This window comes from Rattus rattus, chromosome 2 (genome assembly GCF_011064425.1).
Source record: "Rattus rattus isolate New Zealand chromosome 2, Rrattus_CSIRO_v1, whole genome shotgun sequence".
Lineage (NCBI taxonomy): Eukaryota > Metazoa > Chordata > Mammalia > Rodentia > Muridae > Rattus > Rattus rattus.
The window spans coordinates 226,035,436-226,059,325 of record NC_046155.1 but is presented as its reverse complement, the minus strand read 5'-3'; the positions used below and the strand labels follow the sequence as shown (position 1 = coordinate 226,059,325).

General features: G+C 40.7%; 1 protein-coding gene across 1 annotated transcript in view; it reads left to right on the top strand.

Annotated features, from left to right (window-relative positions):
- Positions 1-355: 355 nt before the first annotated feature.
- Positions 356-23,890, top strand: part of Shprh (SNF2 histone linker PHD RING helicase) — a 65,711-nt gene continuing 42,176 nt past the window's right edge. Inside the window, exons 1-13 of the mRNA XM_032894981.1 lie at positions 356-1,096; positions 4,120-4,249; positions 6,239-6,457; positions 8,610-8,688; positions 9,631-9,781; positions 11,113-11,221; positions 12,354-12,607; positions 13,912-14,589; positions 16,033-16,284; positions 17,235-17,313; positions 19,493-19,656; positions 19,759-20,015; positions 21,445-21,566. Of these exons, the coding sequence (XP_032750872.1) occupies positions 482-1,096; positions 4,120-4,249; positions 6,239-6,457; positions 8,610-8,688; positions 9,631-9,781; positions 11,113-11,221; positions 12,354-12,607; positions 13,912-14,589; positions 16,033-16,284; positions 17,235-17,313; positions 19,493-19,656; positions 19,759-20,015; positions 21,445-21,566 (3,109 nt within the window). The 5' untranslated portion in view covers positions 356-481. The remainder of the gene's footprint in view (positions 1,097-4,119; positions 4,250-6,238; positions 6,458-8,609; positions 8,689-9,630; positions 9,782-11,112; positions 11,222-12,353; positions 12,608-13,911; positions 14,590-16,032; positions 16,285-17,234; positions 17,314-19,492; positions 19,657-19,758; positions 20,016-21,444; positions 21,567-23,890) is intronic.

The window sequence follows — 23,890 nt, the reverse complement described above, 5'->3', positions numbered from 1 at the left end:
CTAGGTCTTCTTACCATTCTGAAGAGTTCACGTTGTATAACAGCCTTCAAGTTCTGTGTTAGGGCTGCTAAGGAATGTGCCTAATGTCGCAGGGTTATTGTTAAGGTAAAGAGCCAGATTAGGATGTGATGCAGGAAATGAGGGTATTTTTGACTGCTAATGGAAGTCATAGTCTTGTGTGTGAGAGTCCTAGAAAATATCCAGGAGAGGAGTGAGGCCCAACCTAGGGTTTGTGCATGTTTGGGCTGTAAGCCTGAATATTGCAATGTTAATGTTTTTGTTTGAAAATATCTCCTCATGAAAGATACATCATCTCCGAGTCGGTAACCTTCACAGCAGATGTATGTTGTGTTGATTGTTCTGGAGTCTGGATTTGCAACTGTATTGTCATAATTTTCCTGTCTTTATCCCGCTTCATGTCACCTGTTGCATTTGTCCTTCAGAATTCACGTTTACCAACCAAGAAAGGGAAAGCGCAAGGATGAGCAGCCGAAGGAAACGTGCTCCCCCGGTGAAGGTGGATGAAGAAAGGCAGCAGCAGCTTCGCTGGAACATGCACGAGGACCTGAGGAATGAGCCGCTCAGCTTGACTGAGGAAGAGCGGGCCTGCTCGGATGCAGACTCCTCCGATTGCATCGTCATAGATGATGACCCTCCCGAAGGTGCAGCTCACAGAGATAAGAAGAGGTGTACAGAGACCGTGAGCATCTTAGACTCCACTGAAAAAGAGACCCCTCTGTCCGTGGCCTTGAATGTTACCGTTTCTCCCCATCCTTCCGATGATTCTTGGAAAGCGTTTCTGGGAGATTTTGTGCTTCAGCTTCTCCCCGAAGAGAGTTTAGTTGAACATTTTTCTGAAAGGACTTTTACGTTGATGAGTTCAGAGTCAAGCAGTCAGCTCCTGCTCTATGTTCATTCAGAATGTAACAATGTGGAGAAAGAAGAAAACGGACTTAAAGGACCAGCAAGTATCTGTGGCAAGGGTATTCGAGTGGAATCCTCCTTCAGTAGTGACATGTTACAGGATTTGGCCTGGCTACAGAAGAGAAGAGGAATAAAACTCTACCAGCGACCAGAAGGAACTCATACGATCAAGGTACTCAGGGTTCTACACTGGTAATTCATTGATGTTAACTTAGAAAGTCTCAAAACTCAGCAACAAGTCCCTCATTAATAAGTTTCAAAGAACAACTTCATATGGGGCTTTAAATAACTGTAAGACTATGTCTTCCTGCCAATCACTAGCCAGGCTGTGCTCTCCTAAGGAGACTCTCCTGATTTTCTCTTCCTGCCTCTATGCTCAGTTACCTGCTTTAGTCCTCACTGTCTTGCATGATAATACTTTGTGTTTTCAAATCTTTTGTCTATTTTGTTTCAGAAATGGTATATGTGAAATATGACTTAATTTCCTGATTGTAAAACTTAAGTGTAACCTTGCTATTCTGCTATTCATACACCTTCCTATCATACATATGTCATTGAACTTTACCCTTTGTCACTGTGGTCTTTTTATCCAACTCCATAAATTCCAGAATTTGTTCCCAAACATATTCTGTTTTTCTGTCTGTGCTTCTCTCGGTTTCCTCTTGGATACTCTGTTCAGAAAGAATCTAATGCATGGATGCATAGAGAACGTTTCTTAAGTCCTAGATGTGGTGGTACATGCCCTTTCCCTGTGTATCTATTTTCTTCTTTCTTTTTTCAGTTTTCTTTTGGCTGCTTGTGATGGTTTGTATATGCTTGGTACAGGGAGTGGCACTATTAGGAAGTGTGGCCTTGTTGGAGTGAGGGTGTCACTGTGGGCGTGGGCTTTACGACCCTAGTCCTAGCTGCCTGGAAGGAAGTCTTCTCATGTTTGCCTTTCAACAAGATGTAGAACTCTCAGCTCTGCCTTCACCATGCCTGCCTAGATGTTGCCATGCTCCCGCCTTGATGATAATGGACTGAACCTCTGAACCTGTAAGCCAGCCCCAATTAAATGTTGTCCTTACTAGAGTTGCCTTGGTCATGGGTCTGTTCACAGCAGTAAAACCCTCACTAAGACACTGCTTGAAATGCACTTACATTTGGCATCCTTCCTGCTTGCTAACTTTGAGGTCTTATCTTCACTGCTTGTTAAAGCACCTGGTACCTAACAGTATCGGTGAATTTGTAATTCATTTCAAGGTCTGCATTCAGGAAGTTGTGTAAATATGTGCAGATCCCTCTAGTGTTCTGATACCAACTTTCTATGAACTATAAACAGTTCCCATTCTTCTGTGGTAGATTTTGCTGAGATCAGGTGAGATAAGGTAAGTAGATGTGCTTTGTTAAGAGGTGACATGACTTCATGCTAAGGGCTGAAGGAAAAATCCTGAGACGTCGTTTCATCTTTGTGTCACTGAAATGTTCTTTTTATTTCTCAAAAGAAATTATATCAGTAGGCTAATTGTTATTTCTGAGGAGATCTGGTCTGTTTAGGGTGGAGTGGCCATAGATTTATTGCAAACCAACCTAAAGAATAGAGTACATTTAAAAGCATTATACAGCAGTTAACTTTTCCCTGGACAGTGGAATTCAACCGTGCAATACCCTGTCTGCTGATTTTGAAGACCAGAATTTTGCTGGTAGCAGGAAAGTAAGAAATCATAGCCTATGCATCTGTATTCTACCCTTAAAATCATATCCTAAGCTCTTCTATTTTCCCTGACCTTGATTGGGCTAAGTAGTACATATTTAAGCCATCTCCAGGTGTACAATTCTGAAATGTAATCTTTGCCACTGTTACAGTGTAATGTTGCTGGATTCTTAAAATTTCAGCAGAGGAAATGGTTTTAGTCATTAGGGATGCATTGTTTGCCATTAGAAATCTTAAAAATATAACTAGGCTACCTCATAGATTTTCTATTTTAAAAATGAGAACAATTGACTCTAAACAAAAGTTAAATTTCCTGAATTTCTTTTACTCCTAAATATCATTGTCTCAAACTTGGATATTTCAACTCTTATGATTCATTGTTTTAAGTTAAGATACTTAACATAGTCAAGGTCTGTTTACTTCCACCTTTTATTTCATATTCCTGGATCAATCCATTGATGAGGATTCCCCAACCTGACCTCAAAAGACTGAGCTAGGAAATGCTTCCTTGTCCCGTGCTTCACTGATTATTCAGATGCCCACTGGGTTTAGAAACCAGTGTCTTCAGCCAGAATACAGCAAATACATAGGCGAATGCCAGCAGCAAACCACTGAACTGAGAACAGGACCCCCGTGGAAGGAATCAGAGAAAGGACTGGAAGAGCTTGAAGGGGCTCGAGACCCCATATGAACATCAATGCCAACCAACCAGAGCTTCCAGGGACTAAGCCACTACCCAAAGACTATACATGGACTGACCCTGGGCTCCAACCTCATAGGTAGCAATGCATAGCCTAGTAAGAGCACCAGTGGAAGGGGAAGCCCTTGGTCCTGCTAAGACTGAACCCCAGTGAACGTGATTGTTGGGGGGGAGGCGGTAATGGGGGGAGGATGGGGAAGGAACACCCATATAGAAGGGGGGGGGGAGGGTTCAGGGGGATGTTGGCCCAGAAGCCGGGAAAGGGAATAACAATCGAAATGTAAATAAGAAATACTCAAGTTAACAAAGATTAAAAAAAAAAAAAAGAAACCAGTGTCTTGGTAGGTAAGATTGAGGTTTTCATCACATTGTTGTGGTTTGGTCACATTTAAGGGAGTCTTTTTGTTTTCGTTTTTAGAGTGAATTTATGAAAATAAAAACTTACCTCCTGCCTGTGGAAGAGACATTGTTAAAACCTTTACAATAGTGAATCTGGGGTCTTGAGAACTGGCTCAGTGGTTAAGAGCACTGGCTGCTCTCCCAGAGGACCTGAGTTCAATTCCCATACCTACATGTCATCTGATAGTCATCTGTAACTCCTATCCTGGGTTGCCACTGTCCTTGTTTGGCCTCCATGGTCACAGTACATATGTGATACATAGACATGCATGCAGACACAAACACCATATACATAAAAAAGTTTTTAAGAAAGTTTAAGAACTAGTGACTGAAATCATGACTTTCTTGTGTCCTTATAAAGAGCAGTGTACTCCCAGTAAAACGTCACGTGTGTTCTTTGTAGGTTAGAATTTACCTCTTGGAAGCTGGCCTAACAAGACTAGACTTCATGAGTGATGCAGGCTCCAGAATGAAAAAGTTCAATCAGCTCATGAAGAGAGTGATGGAAAAGTTATATAATCTCATCATTCCAGGTAATTACCAAAGTAAGGTTTAAAATCGCATTTTGGGATTGCCAGTTTCTCCTCAACTTGTACACATAACAACCTAAAAACCACGTAATAACATGAAAAACTTGAGTGTTCTTTATACAGTACTGGGTGACAAAATCTGAAATGCCCTTACTGCTACAATTTGGTTTTTTATTTTAATTACTTTGTATTCTGCCCAGCAAATGCAAAATCAGCATACAAAGTCAAAAGACACTCAACACATCTGCACTGGTTGAATCCGTATTTATTTATGTATTTATTTCTTAGCTGTTCTGCAGGATTTTTAATAGCCAGAGATTGTTGCTGGCCTTTAATCTGTTTTCCTTTGCAGTTTGATAAAGTCTCAAGAGTTATATTCCTACAAAGAACAGATGACTCTGTTGTTTGTTGGCAGGACATGGAATCCTTGGTTAGCATGCCCCTCGAGCCTTGGGAATACTAGTAAATGTAGCTCAGCAGTAGAGATAAAACAAACACTTTTATCTGTTGGTTGAGTACTGTCTGCCACGGATAGACATGGGGAATGGCTGAGGGGACACCCAGCTTTGCTGCTAGGGAAAGAGTTTGATTTTCCAACTTACAATGGAGAATTTAATGTGCTTGTATTTTCAGGTATAATTTGCAGAACAGTCTCTTCTCCTATTCCTTTCTCTCTTCTTTTCTTTGTTTTTTTTTTTTTTCCCCTCTTTTTCTCTTGATGTGCTAGATGTCACACCCAGAACTGCACACATGAGGCAGGTGCTGCACTTCTGAGCTACAGCCTCAGCTCTATAAACTTTATGTTTCGAAAATCTGTTTTTGAACATAATGGGTATATTAATGCCATAGCTCATTCTTTCAAAACTTCACAATCCTAATGACAGTAAGTGATTTTGCAAGTTGGAGATTTACAGGAAATCTTGTTTCATAAATAGAAATGCTAGCAAATACATCTAGAATTTTTTTTTTTGTTATAAGAATTTTAGCGAGCTATGTTGGAACACACCTAAACTGCCAGTGCCCAGGAAGGAAAACTTGAAGCTTGGCCATCAGTGCTTGATTACATTAGTTATTTTGTTGCAGTGGTATGAAATAAGTGTATAATTACACTGTGTGGTTGTGATAATCCTGTGTGATATTTTGTATTGGAAATGATTTACAGATAATCAATCAGTACACTCAGAGACATTGAGCATATTAGATGCATTCTGTAAAACCATGTAGTTTTACGATATGCTCTTTGAGAACAGTTTAGAAATAAAAATGGTTCATTTCTTCACATTGAAAGACTAATTCATGTGTGTGTGGGCTTTTTATTTTGTTCAGGTTACAGTGTGAGTCTTCCACAGGGCCCTGGTGTTCATCTAGTGAAATGTGATATGCTTACATTAATTAATCTTTCAGCATTTCTCCTCACTAACTCCTGCTGCTTCCAAAGGCCTGCCTTTCTTCTCAGCCTGAAGAATTAATGAACCATTATCTTCATAAGCATGAACATAAAAGGATTTTTTAATGTTAAGATGTGAAAGTGATAAAATAGTTTATAAATTCCAGGTGAAATTCGTGCTCAGTTTCTCACAGTTATTAACCACTTGTGGGAAAGAGCATGTCGGTGTCTGCGGACTGTGCAAGTACACAGAGGTGCCTGAGAGCAGGTACATCACAGGCAGAGTATGAAACAGCACATGAGCACGGAGCAGAAGATAGGTGCCAGGCAGCATGTGAGCACTCGGGAAGCGTGCGTGGGTGGATTTCCAGTCAGGGAACACACAGAATAAGACGGTGGAGCTGGGAGGCTGTGTGGGGTTTCCACATCTACTTTCCTAGCCGCTGGAAGAAAGTTGAGCAGTGAGGCTCCTGGGTGAGACCAGTGCAGCGAGTACTGCAAAGTGTCTCACACACACGGGGTGGGAGGGAAGGGTTTAAAAAGAGAAACGTCGCTCGTGGCTCACAGTGCAGATCCTGTCATGAGTACCTTTGTTGGATATACAGATGTGCTGGAAGAAGACGAGGAGGAGTCAGAGAGTGAGCCAGAGGGCCAGGACATTGATGAGCTCTATCAGTTTGTGAAGCAAACACACCAGCAAGAAGCACAGTCAGTCCAAGTGGATGTCCAGCACCCTGCACTGATTCCGGTGCTGAGGCCGTACCAGAGAGACGCAGTCAACTGGATGCTACAGCAGGAGCAGTCCAGGAGCACTCCTGCTGGTGGCAAGTACAAGATGCTTAGAGAGGCTCATCGGGAGGGCCAGTGTGGGAGATGTGAATAATTGGGCGTGTGTTGGGGGTAATGGCAAGTAATCATATGGAAAGGAGAATAATTTTCTAAAATGCCTTTCAAAGTAGATATCTAGAAAAATTAATATATGACTTTCCTTAATATTGTTTTGTGATGTAGTAACAGGAAGATGAGGAATTCAAGTCATGCCAGGCCATGATGTGGGTTCCAGGCCAGCCTTTCTGAACTACATGACTTGCTATCTCACAAGAGAGAGAAAGAGGGTGTGTTGGCAGGGAGAGGAAAAATCATGACTTTCTGACAAAGGATTGCTTTTAGAACTCCGTTAGTTATGTATAAGAAACTTCCTAACTTGACAGTAAATAGTAACAACAAACAATTTGCAAATATGATTAATTTCCCTAGTTTATATTTTTTGCTTGCCCCACAAAATAAATAAAACCAAGAGATTCATTGCAGGGGTGCACTTTAGTAATAACTTTTGTTTGTTTTTGAGGCAGTGTCTTGGTGTAACTCTTACTGTCCTAGAACTCAATCACTGTGTAGACCAGGCTGACCTCAAGCTCTAATTAGAATTCATGCTTCTGCCTCCCAAGCACTGGGCTTAAAAGTGTGCATCACTAGGCCAGCCTGTTTATAAATGAGGAGACAAGTTTTGAGATTTTTACATGACTCTGTACAGTGAGGTATTAACTAGTTCTGATTCTTCCTGTATAGATTTACTCCATTAACTACAGATGATATTACATATTTCTCCCAAGAATTCTAGCAACCTAATTTTTTTTTAAGTTTTCTCTTTAGGAATTATCAATTGATAGGCAGTATTATTTCTTCTGCTCCTTATCCTGTTAATATCAAAACATTTGTCTTCTCCCCAAATTACCTTCCTTGTCTTTATTTTCCCATCTCCTACATTCTCATTCATTCATAGTCTTCCTCATTCTCTTCCCTGTCCTGAAACCAACATCTAACTCTGGAGCTGGATTCTCTTGGTAAAGTTTCATAATCTGTATGTTTCGCTGCCCACCTCTCGGTCTTTTCCTTATTATTATTTGTTTGGGAAATTGTTAGTTCTATAAAGCCACACATAGGCCATATTATTTTTTTCTCTAAAATGAAATAATTTTCAGATAGGTAATTTCCATAAGGAATAACTTACATATAACAAAATGCTTTGATCTTAAAGGTACATTTGATGTATTTTAACAAATCTGTAAACTTGGAGTCAGCAACCAGTTCTTGTCAGGCTTCCACCACCGTGACAGTATCTGAGAAAACTGTCTCCAGAGAATCACTGAGTGAGATGGTTCAGGGCAAGGATGGCTAGCATGATTGCTGTGGACCCGAGGAGAGGGAAGAAGTACCTTGTTTCAGAAGTAGAGGAATGCTATTAAAGACATCTTCAATTTTTTAGAATTAGAAGAGTTTTAGCTAGCTATGTTAGAGCACACTTTAGCTGCCAGGGCTTGGGAGGTTAACTTGATTATGTAATTATCGAGTTGTAGTGGTTTAAAGTAAGTGCATAATTGCACACTGGTTTTTGTACTGAAGATAATCTATAGGTTACTCAGTGTAGTCTTAGTCATTGAGCATATGTGTTCACAATATTTGCACTGTGGCAGCTGAGGAGCTCTTTCTCTCATTGTAGCCTGGAAACAGAACATGTTAAGAGGGGACCAGGATTAGATACAATCCCCAAGGCCCAGTCGCAGTCAGGACCAACTCCCTTTATTTGGGTGCCATTTCCAGTTTCTACTAGTTTCCAAGCCCCCAAATTAAAGTATAGTGAGCACATCTAAACACAGAGACAGACGTTTGCACGTTGCAGATGCAGAGAACCCTTATCAGGTTGGAATTGGTGTGTATGTCAGTTTTCCCTCAGCCGTTGGCTGTGCTTTGCTCTTCTGTGCTATTACTTGCTTCTGAGTTTGTGCAAAAGCAAAGGAAGCCGACAAATAGTGTTAGAGGAATATTGTGAGATGCAGCCCTGAGGCCTTTCCTGAGCAAGCCTTATGGATGTCCTGAATCCGGACCCCATGCCATTCTGTTGTTTTATCTGAGTATCATTATGCGACAGGAGAAAAAAATCAAGACAAAAGCCCTTACTCTTACACTTCTCTTTAGATAACTCCCTGCACTTCTTGTGGCGAGAAATTGTTACACCTGATGGCTTGAACCTCTACTATAATCCGTACACAGGCTGGTAAGGCAAAATCTTTTATGTTTGATTTTTTAAAATATATACAGTAAAGAACAGTGAGAACTTAACTCGTGCTCAGTGTTGAGGAACACTAAAAGTCTTGCTCTGTATTTCTACGGTGAGGATAGACTCAGGACTGAAAAGCCCTTACCATTTCTCAGTGAATCCTGGTCTCATAGTAGGCTGAAGCTGCAGAGCTATGAAGACTGACAAGATGGCTGGGCGTGGCGATGCATGCCTGTCGTCCAACACTTGGGAGCTCTGATCTGGAGGCCAGTTTGTTCTACATAGAGAGTTCTAGGCCAGCCAGGACCATGTAGTAAGATGCTACTACAGAAATGGAAAGAGTAAAGGAGAGATTAGATTTTATCTCAAGTAATGCCATTTTTAAAGACCAGCTTTTATACTTTTAATTTTCAATTTGTAGATTTAAGAAATGTAAGAATCTTTGAGCATGATTAGTGAATCAGTATTTATTGTTTCTTTTTTTAAATCACAGATTCATAAAGACCATAAACAGAAAATACTGCCTTCAAAGCTGTTATAAAATTGCATATATTTATTCTGTGGCCATGGATAGAAGGGTGGCATGGTATACCTGTGAAGGCAGAGGACAGCTTGTGTTCTCCACTTTTATCATGCTTGTCATAAGGCCTGGTGGCAGTCACTTTTGCCTGCTTAGCCGTCTTGCATAACATTTCTCTTTAATTATGGAGGAGATGAAATGTCGAGTGTTACTAGCACCATTTCTGTCCTACAGACTCGGTTGTCTGCTCATTTATTGCTGTTATTTCATTCCTGTTGTGTAAGGTTTGGAACGTCGACTTGTTTCCTCATAAATGACGTTTTGGTAGACTTGAAGTTTCATTCATTTCTTCAGTTCTCTTTCAGAACACTAACAAACGTCAGTATTTTATGTAAACTCTTGGGTTGTATTTTCTCTAGCATCATTCGGGACTTCCCACATGCTGGGCCACAGTTGCGCGGTGGAATCTTAGCAGATGAGATGGGCCTCGGGAAGACAGTGGAGGTTCTGGCTCTGATTCTGACTCATACCCGACAAGATGTCAGACAGGATGCCCTCACGCTGCCTGAGGTACAGAGAACGCTGCAGTGCTCCAGAGGATGGGGACAAACGGTGTCAAGAGACCCCACAGTGAACGCTGAGCATTTGCTTGGCCCTGGAGTCAGCCTACTGTGCATTGTGTGACAGCTGCTTACACTCGTGGTTGGTCACCTTCAAGTGGCTGCACAGAGTGGGACTGTGGTTTCCCAGAAGGTTTTTCTTGGGTGATGCGGACCAACTAGTAAGAGAATGTATGGTAGTAAGTGACCAGTCTACCACCAGTTAGCAGGACTTTACAGTAAGTCCTGTTGGTGCTTCGCGTATCTCGTCAGCACTGAAAGGTCTATATTGTCCTGAATGAAGAACTGTCTGTTTAATTACAAACCTCAGATTCTGTTAAGTAGAACTTACTGATTGATAGTTTAGTATTAATAGATTTCTAGATGCAATAGTTTTTGTACAAATATAAGAATTTTAGAGTTCACAAAATATAATTTCCTATATTTCCCAGTAGTAAAACCTGAAGCCAGTACATTAAATCCTGCTGAATTTAGCTCACTAATCAAAGGTAGAACCAGTTAAGAATCTCCAGGAAACACCAGGCCCACAATTTTAATATTTATGTAATCTATTGAAAAATTTATATATACATAATAAACTTTAGTGATTTCAATAGTAAATGGAAAAGAAAAATCTTTATCTTTGTATATATGTTTTACTTATATAAATTCATATAAATACATTTTTATAAATTTATATAAATGCATAGCTATGATGGGGAGGTTGGAGAAAAGACTCAACAGTTAGGAGCCCTGAGCTCTGGCTGTTCTTCTAGAGGAGCCATGTTGGATTCCCAGCTCCCGCCCATGGGACAACCACCCATCCGTAACTCTAGATCCGGCTGATGCGTCTCCGTCTTCTGGCCTCTGGGCACTGCATGCTTGTGATGTACAGACATACATGGAGACAAAAGTCCCTTACACATAGAACAAAACTAAATCTTACTTTTAAAGAGATACTATGTAAGACTTAAAGTATTAACATCTTTCAGAGATTTTTAATTAAGCTCATTACGTATTTCATTTCTGAACTTACATTATTCTAAATTTAATGTATCAATTCTGTTTTTAACTTTTTAAAAGTTACTTTCAAAAATTACCTACATTTAGGTAATTTAAAGTACACAAATTAAGTGATGGCTGGTTATAAGCTCCAAAGTGAAACATTGATATATAATGAATGACATTTAGTTATCTCCTAGCTGTGCATGACTAATTTCTATTTCTTTAATAGAATGGATACTAACAATAACTCAGAATACTGAACTATAATATTTCAACTGCCAAAATTATGTATTTCAGGGAAAAGTGGTAAATTATTTCATCCCAACTCATTGTCCTAGAGGAAAAGTGAAAAGTAGAGAAATCCAGAATACAGAGTGTGAACCAAAAGAGAAAGTTCACTGCCCTCGTAAGTGTGTTCTCCATGTGACTTCATATGGTGACTTTTGCTGTAGTTTGTTATTCCTAGAAAGATCTTACTCCTAAGCACTAGGTTTTGTGGGTTTTTTCTTTTTTTTAGTTGTTTGTATTTAACAGATGAGCATGATTACAAGTTATGTCAAAAATAAAGCGTTGTCCCAGTACTGCTAGTCTAGCCTGTTATATTCAGTTTCTTCAGTTTTTGGCTAAAAGAAAACAGGAAAACAGGTCTACAGCACTCCTGACACACAGGCTTATAGGATTTGTTTACTTTCAAGTGTAGCTTTTTTTTTTTTAATTATTTACTTTATTTATATGAGTACATTGTCACTGTCTTCAGACATACCAGAAGAGGGCATCAGATCTCATTACAGATGGTTGTGAGCCACCATGTGGTTGCTGGGAATTGAACTCAGGACCTCTGGAAGAGCAGTCGGTGCTCTTAACCACTGAGCCATCTCTCCAGTCCTCAAGTGTAGCTTTTATAATTCTTACTAGCTGTCTTAGTTAAGGTCTTATTGCTGTGAACAGACACCATTACCAATGTAAGTTTTATAAGGACAACATTTAATTGGGGCTGGCTTACAGGTTCAGAGGTTCAGTCCATTATCATCAAGGCAGGAGCATGGCAGCCTCCAGACAGGCATGGTGCAGGAGGAGCTGAGTTCTACGTCTTCACCTGACGGAAGCCAGGAACAGACTGAGCATCCTCAGGCAGCTAGGAGGAGGGTCTCCAAGCCCACCCCAACAGTGACACACTTCCTCCAACAAGGCCACACCTTCTAATAGTGCCACTCCCTGGGCCAGGCGTATGCAGACCATCACACTAGCACATGAATTTTCTTAGAAATTGTAGCATAGCATATAATAGAACATTCAAGAGATTGTATTTTATAATTCGAATGGTTGTTGTGCCATCAAGTTAACAAATTAGCCTAAATAATCCTTTGTTACATTATTTCTACAATAATTTTCCTTACTTCAAGGTAAATTTTTACTACATATTCTTTAGAATTATGTCTTTTATTTGTACCCAGTCCTTGGTAAAGATTAAAATTGAATTTCTTATCATTTATTTTAAGTAATTGTCATATCCTTTTGTCTATCCACTGTACATTTAGCCACACGTGTAATGATTCTGACAGCTGTGAGAGAAATGAATGGGAAAAAAGGCGTCTCTATTCTTTCCATCTATAAGTATGTCAGCTCCATATTCAGATACGACGTTCAGCGGAACCGGAGTCTTCTGAAGCGGATGTTGAAATGTTTAATCTTTGAAGGTCTTGTGAAACAGATTAAAGGCCGTGGTTTCTCTGGGACTTTTACACTGGGGAAGAATTACAAAGAAGATGTATTTGATAAAACGAAAAAGCAGGTAACATCATTTATTAAGTGCATGTACTTATATATAGCGCCTTAGAGAATAAATGGATAAGTTCTACCTTGACACTGAGTTTAAATACAAAAATCAGAAATGAGAAAGGAAAAGTACTATGACAGTGACTGCCTTAACTTTTCTACTTTCTGAATGTAAGTGTCCGAAAAGAAACAACTATTTTAATTACTGTTGAACCCAGGGAATGGGATTGGCACAGTAGAAGAATTCAGTGGAATGAACTCTAAAATTAGTTGGTTTCCTGCACCTTAAAGTTTAAAGTAGCTTCTCTATTGTTAAGATGCTCTCTGCATTTACAGACTTTGCTCCCAACTTTAGAAAATTAATGCCTCAAATTGTATATACCTGTGTATAAATTCTCCAAGTCTTGTATATAAAGTTATGTTCCCAGTGATATCCTCCTGTAAAATTTGAATATTTTTCTATAAAACTGTTCTCATTTGGATAGTAATTTTAATTTGCTTTTAGAAAAGTCGACACAGTACATGCAAACACCATTAAGGAAAGAATGCTGACGACAAATCAGTATGAAAGCCTTTTGCTTGCTTTGGCGTGGCCGCTGTAAGAGGTAGTGGGATAAACAGACACTCTTCCTCTTAGAGTAGACAGCGTCCAGCTTGGCCCAAGCAAGCACAGCAGTGAGCTGTGCCTTTGCAGTCCTACTGCCACCAGGAGGTGGGGTCTCTAGTCGGTGTCACTGTTCTGTATTAATCTCCTGGTTCTTCTCTGTGCCCCCGGTTCTGATCCCATTTTCAGGGAGCTGTTCCTATCACCTACCTGTTTGTCACAGCCCAACTGTGTTACATGCTCTTCGTGGGCACTTCTGTAGTCCTTTTACTCACTACTCAGAGTGCCTGGCCCAGAACCGACATTCAAATCATAATGACAAGAGACACACTTAGAAAGTCTGTGTACTGCTGGCAGTAAATAGAAATCAGCCTTCATTTTACTTGTACTTGATGATATGGAATTTTATGTACTCTAAATTTCTGTTATTGATTGATTTAAGCAGACTTGAAATCATAATACATTAATAACAAATGGATAGCTTACCTTTGCCTTTCTCATCAGTACTATACAGGGATCAAGTAGAACCTTGCTTTTCTGAAGGCTACAGAGGGAGAGATCTTTCAGAGGACAAATTAAAATATGTTTATCAGGAGCAAGTTTCCTTGGGTAAAGGGGTGGTAAAGACACTGTTGAATTGTTTCTATATAAAGTTTAGAGTTTAGTTTCACAATTACAACTTTATTGGCACATGTTAATTAAACAATACTTTTTAGGCAGTAGGGAGTCCACGAAAAATTGAGAAAGAGTTAAGGAAATCAGTGAACAAGGATACAGATTCTGAATACGTGCCATCAGACATTTATGATGACGATGATGACGACGACGATGACGACGATGATGATCCTTATTATTATTACTGCAAGGCAAGAAAAAACCGTAAGTTGAAGAAGAAGCCTGTGTTATTCACTAAAAAGGAAAAGGGTCAGCCTGTCAATCTGGATTCCCAAGTTGAGGCTCCAACTGCTGGTGACTGTGCAAGCGCCGATGCTCATGTGTCAGAAAGTACATGTGTCTCTGAAGACAGGAAGATCCAAGACGCAAAAGACTGTGTTGAGTCTCCAAGCCCGGCTGCCATGGAGCTGGCACAGTCTAACACTGCAAGTTTCTGTGAGACCCCTGACTACCGCTTTGAGTGTATATGTGGTGAATTTGACCAGATCGGCCGCAAGCCAAGAGTTCAGTGTCTGAAGTGTCACCTGTGGCAGCATGCAAAGTGTGTGAATTACGAGGAGAAGAATCTGAAGGTTAAGCCTTTTTACTGCCCTCATTGCCTGGTTGCTATGGAGCCAGTGTCAACCAGAGCGACTCTCATCATCTCTCCAAGCTCCATTTGCCACCAGTGGGTAGATGAAATCAACCGGCACGTGAGATCATCATCCCTTCGAGTTTTGGTAAGGCACTGCAGCTAAGGCGGGATTAAAACATGTACAGTTTTACCTCTTTGTGGTAGTTTTCCTCGTGGTTGAACAAGGCCTCATGTAGCCCAGGATAGCTCCGAGGATGACATTGGACTCCTGATCATCCTGCCTCTACTTCCCAAGGGCTGGCATTATAGGCATGTGTACCATACACAGCTGATTTTGATGATGTATGATTTTACTTTCTTTTATGATTTTTTTCCCTAAAGCTCTTTGTTAATGTTTTCATACTATTTTCTTTTTTCAATAAATTGAACACAAGGGCTTGTGCATGTCAGGCAAGCGCTCTAGCACTGAGCCATATTCCCATCACCCTGTTTTTATATTACTAAAATTATTTGTTAGGATACTACTTCTAGTTATACCAGAACTTGAAGAGAATATTGAAAAGAAGAAATAGAAGACTAGACTATATTCTCTTTTCAGAAGTTGAGAGTATCTTGGTGTTAAGGCTTTTTAAAGATCCTCGATCATCAAGATGAAAATGTCTTGGTGAGGCATTTGTGATTTCAGAGAAAGATAGAGTTCCAGGGTGGCATACTGTGATTGCAGATGCCATTTAACCTGTCACCTCACTGTCTTCTGGGGCCTCAGGTACCTCATTAGAATAATCCGATATTTATTTGGTCCTTGACAGTGTCCAGGAGCTATGCTCAGTTCTAAAGGTAGCCTCTCAGAGGCTTGCTGTGTAGGTTAAATCAGGTGGTCAAGCCCAGAGTCATGGTCGTTACTGTTGGCTGCCTGCTTTCTTCCTCCCATGCAGAGGTGTAGTTTTCCCATAGTCAGCTGCTGACATGGACATGAAGACTGTAACAGTAGATAAAACAGTGTTTGCCACTGAGCAGCTCTCTTCTGTATGGATAGGCTTTTCAGTTTAGCTCCCTCAGTTTTGAGTAGGTCACTGTTTCCTCTGTGTGAGAAAGAAATAGCACTTAACAGTATGGCTGTTGAAATTTGGAGAAAGTGCCTCGTACAGTGCCTGAGACAGGAAGGCTACGCCATGAGTGTCCACTGTGACTGCTCTGCCTCCCCATAGCACTGGGTTCTGGCACCCTGCTGGGTCCATCTACTAACCTGCTCACTTTCTTTCCCTTTTGTCCAGTTGAAAGAGCCCTAAGCATTTGTTTTAAAACTTAATTGAAACATTAGCTCCTCTGAGTTAGCTGTCAGTTGCATGATTGGCCGTTCCAACAATGCTGTCACATTTGCTCTGTGATATTTCTATTCACATTGTTTATGTCACTTGGCTCTTATACCAAAACATAACCTTTCTCCAGACAGTTGTACAATCTGTCTATAGTATGTGTGGCCAAAAGAAAACTAAGAAAGGGCTCAGTTCAGTAGGAATATAAATAAATGAATATTTGGCCTCTGCCAAGGTTCTCTGTAATAACTCTTGGTGTTGTTTTTTCCCAGGTATATCAAGGAGTGAAGAAAGATGGGTTCTTACAGCCTCATTTTTTGGCAGAACAAGATATAGTTATCATTACCTATGATGTTCTCCGTTCAGAATTAAACTATGTCGATATCCCACATAGCAATAGTGAAGATGGGCGTCGCCTGAGGAACCAGAAGCGCTACATGGCCATTCCCAGCCCCCTGGTAGCGGTGGAGTGGTGGCGGATCTGTCTGGATGAAGCGCAGATGGTCGAGTGTCCTACAGTAAAAGTAAGAGTCTCTGAAACATTTTCGAGTGCAGAGGAAGGGAGGATGTAAATGGTTCGGTAGTCGGAATTCAGTTAAACCATAGTACTGTTAGTGTTGGAACATTTGTTGCTAAATAATCTTGTGTTATCAACTACATAATCCTTTGAAATTATTCTCATCCTCCGAATGATGCTTCTGTGTGGAATACTTGGATATCAGTGTGTGTTTGACACAGTTCAAAGCAAGCTATGCTTAGGGACCTTTAAATCATTTCACCTAATCTGAAGGCTTATCATGTGTTCTCCAGTAGCCTGTAGCAAATGGCTAAAGAAAATGGCCCTTATGTGTTGAATTTTATTATACCTATCTATCTCTGTATATATTTCTTAGGCCTCCTTCTGTGACTCTCCACCCTGTTGTTTAAGATGGTCTCTCAGTAGACCTGGAACCTACTGACTTAGGTAGCTAGACTGGCCAGCTTGCCAGACCCAGGGATCCCCCTGCCTTCGTTTCCCAGTGCTAGGATTAGCTGTTTGCTTTTACTTTGCTGCTGAGGACCCAACTTCAGGCCCTAGTAAGGACTTCACTGACTGAGCGATCTCCCAAATCCATTATGTATCCTTATTCTGTCTTCACTGACCAGTCTGTAACCTGAAATGAATTGATGAATCATATCTCATAGCACCAATGCTCACAGAATGGTGAAGGGGGTGTATTCATCAAGGGTATTTTTTCCTTCTCTACATGCTTATAACTACCTCTGCATTTCCGTGTGTCTCATGCTGAGCTCCTAATGAGAACCACGGTGGTGGGTAATGGTTTATTGGGTATGACATTCAATGGCGAGTGTGAAAAGTCATAAATGAGAGCAGATGTATCTTACCTGAAATGGGCTATAGTCGGCCATTTTCATGAGAAAACACACACCTGATTTCTGCGTTTTGTTTTAGTTCATATTTTTCTTTCATTAGGCTGCAGAAATGGCCCAGCGTCTGAGTGGCATTAATCGGTGGTGTGTCAGTGGCACTCCAGTGCAGAGAGGATTGGAAGGTAACGCAGCCCCACAGTCACCACACTTGCAGAACCTACTTTTGGGGACAAATACTGCTGTGCTTAATGTTTGTCAGAATCTTTATTTTGGTGTATTTTTACTTGGAGTTTGCTAAATAGTTTAAAGTAGTTAACTTGTAAATGCAACTTGGGTGATGCTTCAGTTTGTATTCATGAGGGCAGATACATAATGAGGACTCCCATTGCTTTAAATTGACCAAGTATTGTACCCATTCCACAGTATAGATAAAGGTCTCAACTCAATCTGAGTTCCAAAGAAGGTTAAAACCTGAGAAAAAAAGAAAACAAAAGGGAGAGAGAACCAAATTCATAGAAAGGGATGCTGAAGAAAATGACAGGTGAGTTGAGATCTGCAACACTGTTCAGTGATAGAAGACAACAAAAGAGCTCTCCACAGTCGAGGAGCCAGACATTTGAAGATAACATGGCTGCAGGAGCCCTAAAACAAGTGTCAGTGTGGCTAAAGAGCGAAGAGCTCGGGGAATCGTTTGTGCAGAGTTGGAATGGGTAGATACAGAGAAAACCAAAAGGACCTATTAGACCATGTTAAAGTACTTTTCTTGTTTTTTTTTTTTTGAAAGATAGATTTTTACTATTGAAGATTTGGGAAATTTTTGAAAATTGGAAACTGAGGATTTAGACAGTGATTTAATTTATCTTGTGGATGGATGCATTTTCAAGAGATGCCTATTGTTCCAGCATAGAGACTGGTTTATCAGAGAGGAGAGTTTATACTGGGAGACCAGTTGTTTGGCTGCAGCAGGTGATGGGCAGGCAGTGCCAGCACTGTGAGTCTAGACTACAGAGGTCTTAGAGAGGTAGAAAAGGCGAATGAGGAAAACAAACAAGGTGTGGTATGCTGATAAATTTCAGTCATTCACTGCTGTAAATCAGGCTAGAAGAAAGGCATCTTTAGGAAGTAAGAGACTTAATTTGGTTCCAGCAGATAGAATTAGAGGACCTCAGTTAAATAGAACATAAACGTTGGACTGATGTAATCTGAGCCATAAATCTCTGATTTCTGCAGATAAACATATATAATTCCTAGGTGTTATCAGAGTCATTTGATTCAGCTACATAGCAAGGCCCTTTCTAAAAAGTAATTTCACCCTAATGTTTGTTGGTCATCCTCAAATGGTGTAATAGGTAGGTTGTTTGTTTATTTGTTTCACATTCTTTTTTTCTTTTTCTTTTTTTCGAAGCTGGGGACCGAACCCAGGGCCTTGCGTTTGCTAGGCAAGCGCTCTACCACTGAGCTAAATCCCCAACCCCTTGTTTCACATTTTTATTAGTTCCTTTAGAGTCACACAATGTATTCTGACCATATTCCCTGCCTCTCCTGTTTCTTCCCCAGTTCACTCACCCACCCAGGTGTTAATCCTTCAAGACAAGTTTGTGCTCCCAGATATTTAGGGGTCTGTGGTCTTGCACTACAGAGTGGTTGACTAAACGAGGTCTACTCTCCCTTTCCCAGAAGGAAATGATAGCCAATGGCTCCAAGCCTTCATTAGTGTGGGATTATGTTCCCAACTCTTGCCTCCATGTCGGCATTTTCCCTGGCTGAGAATCATGGATTTTTAATTTTTTTATTTAAATTGAGAGTGATGTTTACTCCTTTTGAAGAGAGCACGTATCATGTTGTTTCACACATAAATGGCTCAGTGGTTAAGAGTGATGCCCACTAAGTAGGTTTGTGTGTCATTACTGTCTTATGCTAGTTCTCTAGACATGAAGTTAGTGGATGAAAGATCACTAGGGATGTTAGTTAGGTTGGAGCACATTCTCTGCATCACACGAGATTAGCTCCTACTTTTGTTTTTTCATGTTTTTCTCATTTAACAAGTCTTGTTTTAATGCATGTGTCTTAATTAAACAAATCTACTGAAGTCTCACTGATGGCAGCCTCCGGCTTTTGAGTGGACTGCAAGCTTTTGTAGTCGTTCTTATATCGTAATAAAGCAGAACCCAGAGCACAGTAGCTTCTCAAAAATGTAAACTGATGTGGGAGAAAATGTTCACATTCAAGAGGCTGCACGATGCTTCCCACTTCATGGTGGGTCCTGTGTGTGCTGTGCGGGTTTGTGAGTAAGCTCATGCGGAGGCCATACAAATCCAGAAGCAATCATCCCTCCTGTGTCCTGTGGCTTTTCCTTTACAGATCTTTTTGGGCTGGTGGTCTTTCTTGGGATTGAACCTTATTGTGTCAAACACTGGTGGATTCGACTTCTCTATCATCCATACTGCAAGAAAAATCCTCAACACCTGTACAGTTTTATTGCTAAGATAATGTGGAGGTCCGCAAAGAAAGATGTCATTGACCAAGTCAGTATGCCAAACTTTCACTGACTACAAACGTTAGAAGGAAACAAAGCAGGGATCAAAGTGAAAATCTTAGGCTAAAGTTTTTCCAACCTCCCGTTACAGATCCAGATTCCACCTCAGACTGAAGAAATGCACTGGCTCCATTTTTCCCCTGTAGAGAGACATTTCTATCACCGCCAGCATGAGGTGTGCTGCCAGGATGCTGTGGTAAAGCTCAGGAAGATCTCTGACTGGGCCCTGAAACTGAGCAGCTTGGACAGAAGGACGGTCTCCTCCATCCTGTACCCCCTGCTGAGACTCAGGCAGGCCTGCTGCCACCCACAGGCTGTCCGAGGGGAGTTCCTGCCACTCCAGAAGAGGTGTCACTGCCACTCACTTCTCTTGTGCTGTTTATGTTGCAATATTTAGGCACTTTTGACTCCCAGTGTTATTCGGGGACTTGAGGCTAGGTAGCAGTTAATTCTTTTTTTGTTTGTTTTTTGTTTCTAAAATTTCATGGTTTTGTGTCTATGGAGCCTCATTTGTGAAAGAATCATAAAATTAGTTTTCATTTCTTTTAAAATTTAAACTATTATTAACAGGTTTTGTGGTTGTATTTTTGGTTTAGAGAGGATTTTTCACTTGTACTTTTTTCTTCCTTTTTTTTTTTTTTTGGCTTTCAAGACAGGGTTTTCTCTGTAGCCCTGGCTGCACTAGTGTGTCCTCTCTGTAGACCAGACTGGTCTCTGCCTCCCAAGTACTAGGGTTAAAGGCAGGCACCCCCACACCTGGTGGAATTTTTTGCTCCTAATAATACTTGTAGTTTCCCATACGAGGGATGTGCTAGCTATATTCTTTGTGCCTGTTCCATAATTTGTTTTGTGGATTGGACTATACCTGAAGAGGGGTATTATAAGAAACTCTCTTAACTGTCAAAGAGTTGTTAAGATGATTATATAAGGGGCTTACTTTTAAGTAGATTATAGACAGTTAGAAATAGCAGAGATGGGGGTTGGGGATTTAGCTCAGTGGTAGAGAGCTTGCCTAGCAAGCGCAAGGCCCTGGGTTCGGTCCCCAGCTCCAAAGGAAAAAAAAAAAAAAAAAAGAAATAGCAGAGATGATAAATTCATATAATATAAGCTGAACATAATAATTAAGTTTTACAGATAATAGATTGCTATAGAAGCAATTTCTATTTAAAAAAATAGTTCAAGACATCTCTCTAGTGGAAATGACATCTGACTCAACTATTAGAACATCTCACTTATTTTATAAATGAAAAATTAAATTTACAGTAAATCATGAGTCTAATTAATTTGTAGTGATATGATTCATCTAGACCCAGTTCTTACATTGTGATCCTTGTACTTTTCCAAATAAAACATATTGTACATTTTGATTAAAGTGCAAAATATAAGAGAAAGCAGGTCAGATAGGAGAATCCTTACTGGATTAGTAACAAGTGTAAGTCATAACTGTAAAGCTGAAAGAGAAGGGATTGGAGATGGTTCAGCAGGTCAGAGCTCTGGCTGCGTTTCCAAACGACTGAACGCAGTTCCCAGTACAATGTCAGGTGGCTTACAACATACTCCAGTTCCAGGGGCGCTCTTCTGCCCACCCCCCACCACACACACACGTCACACTCGGACGCGCAGTACTCAGAAATGAGTGTTTAAAGTGGAGATGAAAACTGCTGAAGGAGTGGTGCAAATGTAGAGAGTACTGCACCTTTTTCCAGCACAGCAGCTTCCCTGCAGAGAGAATGATTGCAGGTTTCCTTCTGGTTCTGAAAGCTGTCTCTTCTTTTAGCACCATGACGATGGAAGAGTTGCTGACATCTTTGCAGAAGAAATGTGGAACGGAGTGTGAAGAGGCCCACCGGCAACTAGTTTGTGCCCTTAACGGCTTAGCAGGCATTCACATCATTAAAGGTAAAAGGTGATGCTTTACTATATTCCATTCTTCCAGTACCTCTTGAGGAAGGTCAATCACAGAGTGACGCTCTCGCACACTACTGATGCCAGTTCAGTGGGTTCCATTACATACCAAGCACTTAACGCAGAGCATGTTGAGAACAATCAGTGTGCATCTACCTTAAGCAAACATTTTTACCTTGGGAAGTTTAATAAATTGGAAAATTTTAGGAAATGAAGACCTGAACAGAGATTTTCCAGTAAGATATTTATAGTGAAAACTTAAAAACAACCAGAAAACCTAGAAATAGAAAAATGATTGAATTGTAACACATTCTTGAACATATTGTTTATTGATTTTAAAATTGATATTGTACATTTTTTTTCTTTTCTCTTTTTTGTTTTTTTCCATGTGGAAAGATTTAATGAGAGAAGAAGAGTAGAAGAGGAGAGGAGTAGAGGCTGGCCATGAGCATGTGGAGGGAAGCGGGGAGGGGAATGCAGAGAGAAGGGACAGAGGGGAAGAGGGGAAAGGGGAAGAACAAGGAGCAAGAGCTGTACGTTTTTTTCATATCATAGTATATGCCAAGAATGGTCTAGAAAGAATATGCAAAATAAAATCTCAAATCTCGCATATGCAACTAAAACTACAATTTCCAAATAATCATAATAAGTGATAGGCTTATTATGAGAATAGGCAGATCTGTAATTGTAGTAGCAGATGAGGCTATCCCCCACCCAACTGCAGAACAAGCAGATATCATTGTGTCAGCATTTAACAAAGACTTGGGTGAAAGTGACCTATTCAGCACCTACTGAACACTGCCCAGCCACAGAGGAATGCATGCTCTTTTCAAGTACACATCTAAAGCAGGCAACAAGTCAATAGATACAAGGGTTCAAGTCTTCAGTACTTGTTTTATTACTACAGTTAAATTGAACTGGCTATCAGGCTGGTGAGTGGACTCCTGGCAAACTTGATGACATGAGTTCAGTCCCTGGTACCCACCTTTTAGATGGAGAGAACCCACAAGTTGTCCTCATGTGCACTGTGGCATGCACCCCCTCCTGCCCCATAAGTAAATAATGTAATTAAAAAAACAGATACCAGTAAAAAGTAACTAGAAATACTTCACATATTTGGGGGATGGAGTAACACAGTATAAAGGGTAACTCAAAAAGAAACTAGGAAGTATTTAGAAGTGAATGAGAACAAAATATCAAGCTGTGTCCTGCATATCAGTAAGGGAAATTTGAAGCAGAGAATATTTTTAAAAATGTGTTTATAGTTGTTCCATTAGCATCTGTTATGTTCATTTATAATTTAAACTGTACCATAGGGTTATGTGCATAAGAAACTGTGCATTGGGCTTAGCACTGTACACTCTCAAGCATTTATGTTACTGGTGGTGTCTGTTATAGCCCTTGTTAACGAAAGATGAGCTTCGCAGTGTGCTGGAGGTAGGGAGCTACCGTGGTAAATAGCGTTTCCTTCAGTCCTCCACATGTAACTCCTCTGCACCACCAAGCACCATGACAGTTATATGCTAGTCTGCTTTGATGTGCAGTCATGGGGCACTTCATAGCTGTTCTCATTACATAACAACTTTAGACATCACTTAAAGGATGGAGGAGTGCTAAAGCTCCTTGCCTTGCAAGCATGAAGACCTGAGTTTGATCCCCTGGAAGATGCTGAAAGGACCAGTCTGGTGTGTTGGCGCACCCTTGTAATCCAGCATTGAAGAGACAGACAGGCTATCCAGCCTAGCTCCTGGCGCACGTCAGGCCAGTGAAAAGACCCTATCTCCAAAACCAACGTAGGCAGTACCTGAGCGGCAGCGGCCACCCGACGCTGTCATTAGGGCTCCATACACATTTGTATACACATGCATGGGCAGCACACATACACATGTACCTGCACATGCTCATGCACAGTAACAGAAAATTACTTGTTCATAAAAATATGTAGTTTCTGTAGAATACAAAATAAGTGTCTAAGCCTCTAGCCCTCGTTATCTGTTCCATGGCATGGCAGAACCATCCTGGAGAGTGTCTCTTCCTAAGATGCTTGAGGACTAGAGTGAGCTATTCAACCTGGGGAGAGGCAGCTCTAACAGGGCTTGTCTACATCGTGACTGAGCTGGCCTCTGACACCACACGTCTCCGTCTGTTCTTTAGAGCACAGTACAGAGCCACCCTTGCTTTGCCTCCCCCAGAATGTGTCATTCTTAGTATGAAACAGGGAAACACTGAAACCATGTCTTCCTCATGTTATGGATTACAATATGAAGTGATCTCCTTGGCGATTTAACCTTTACAATGTAAGCTTTATTGTAAAATTA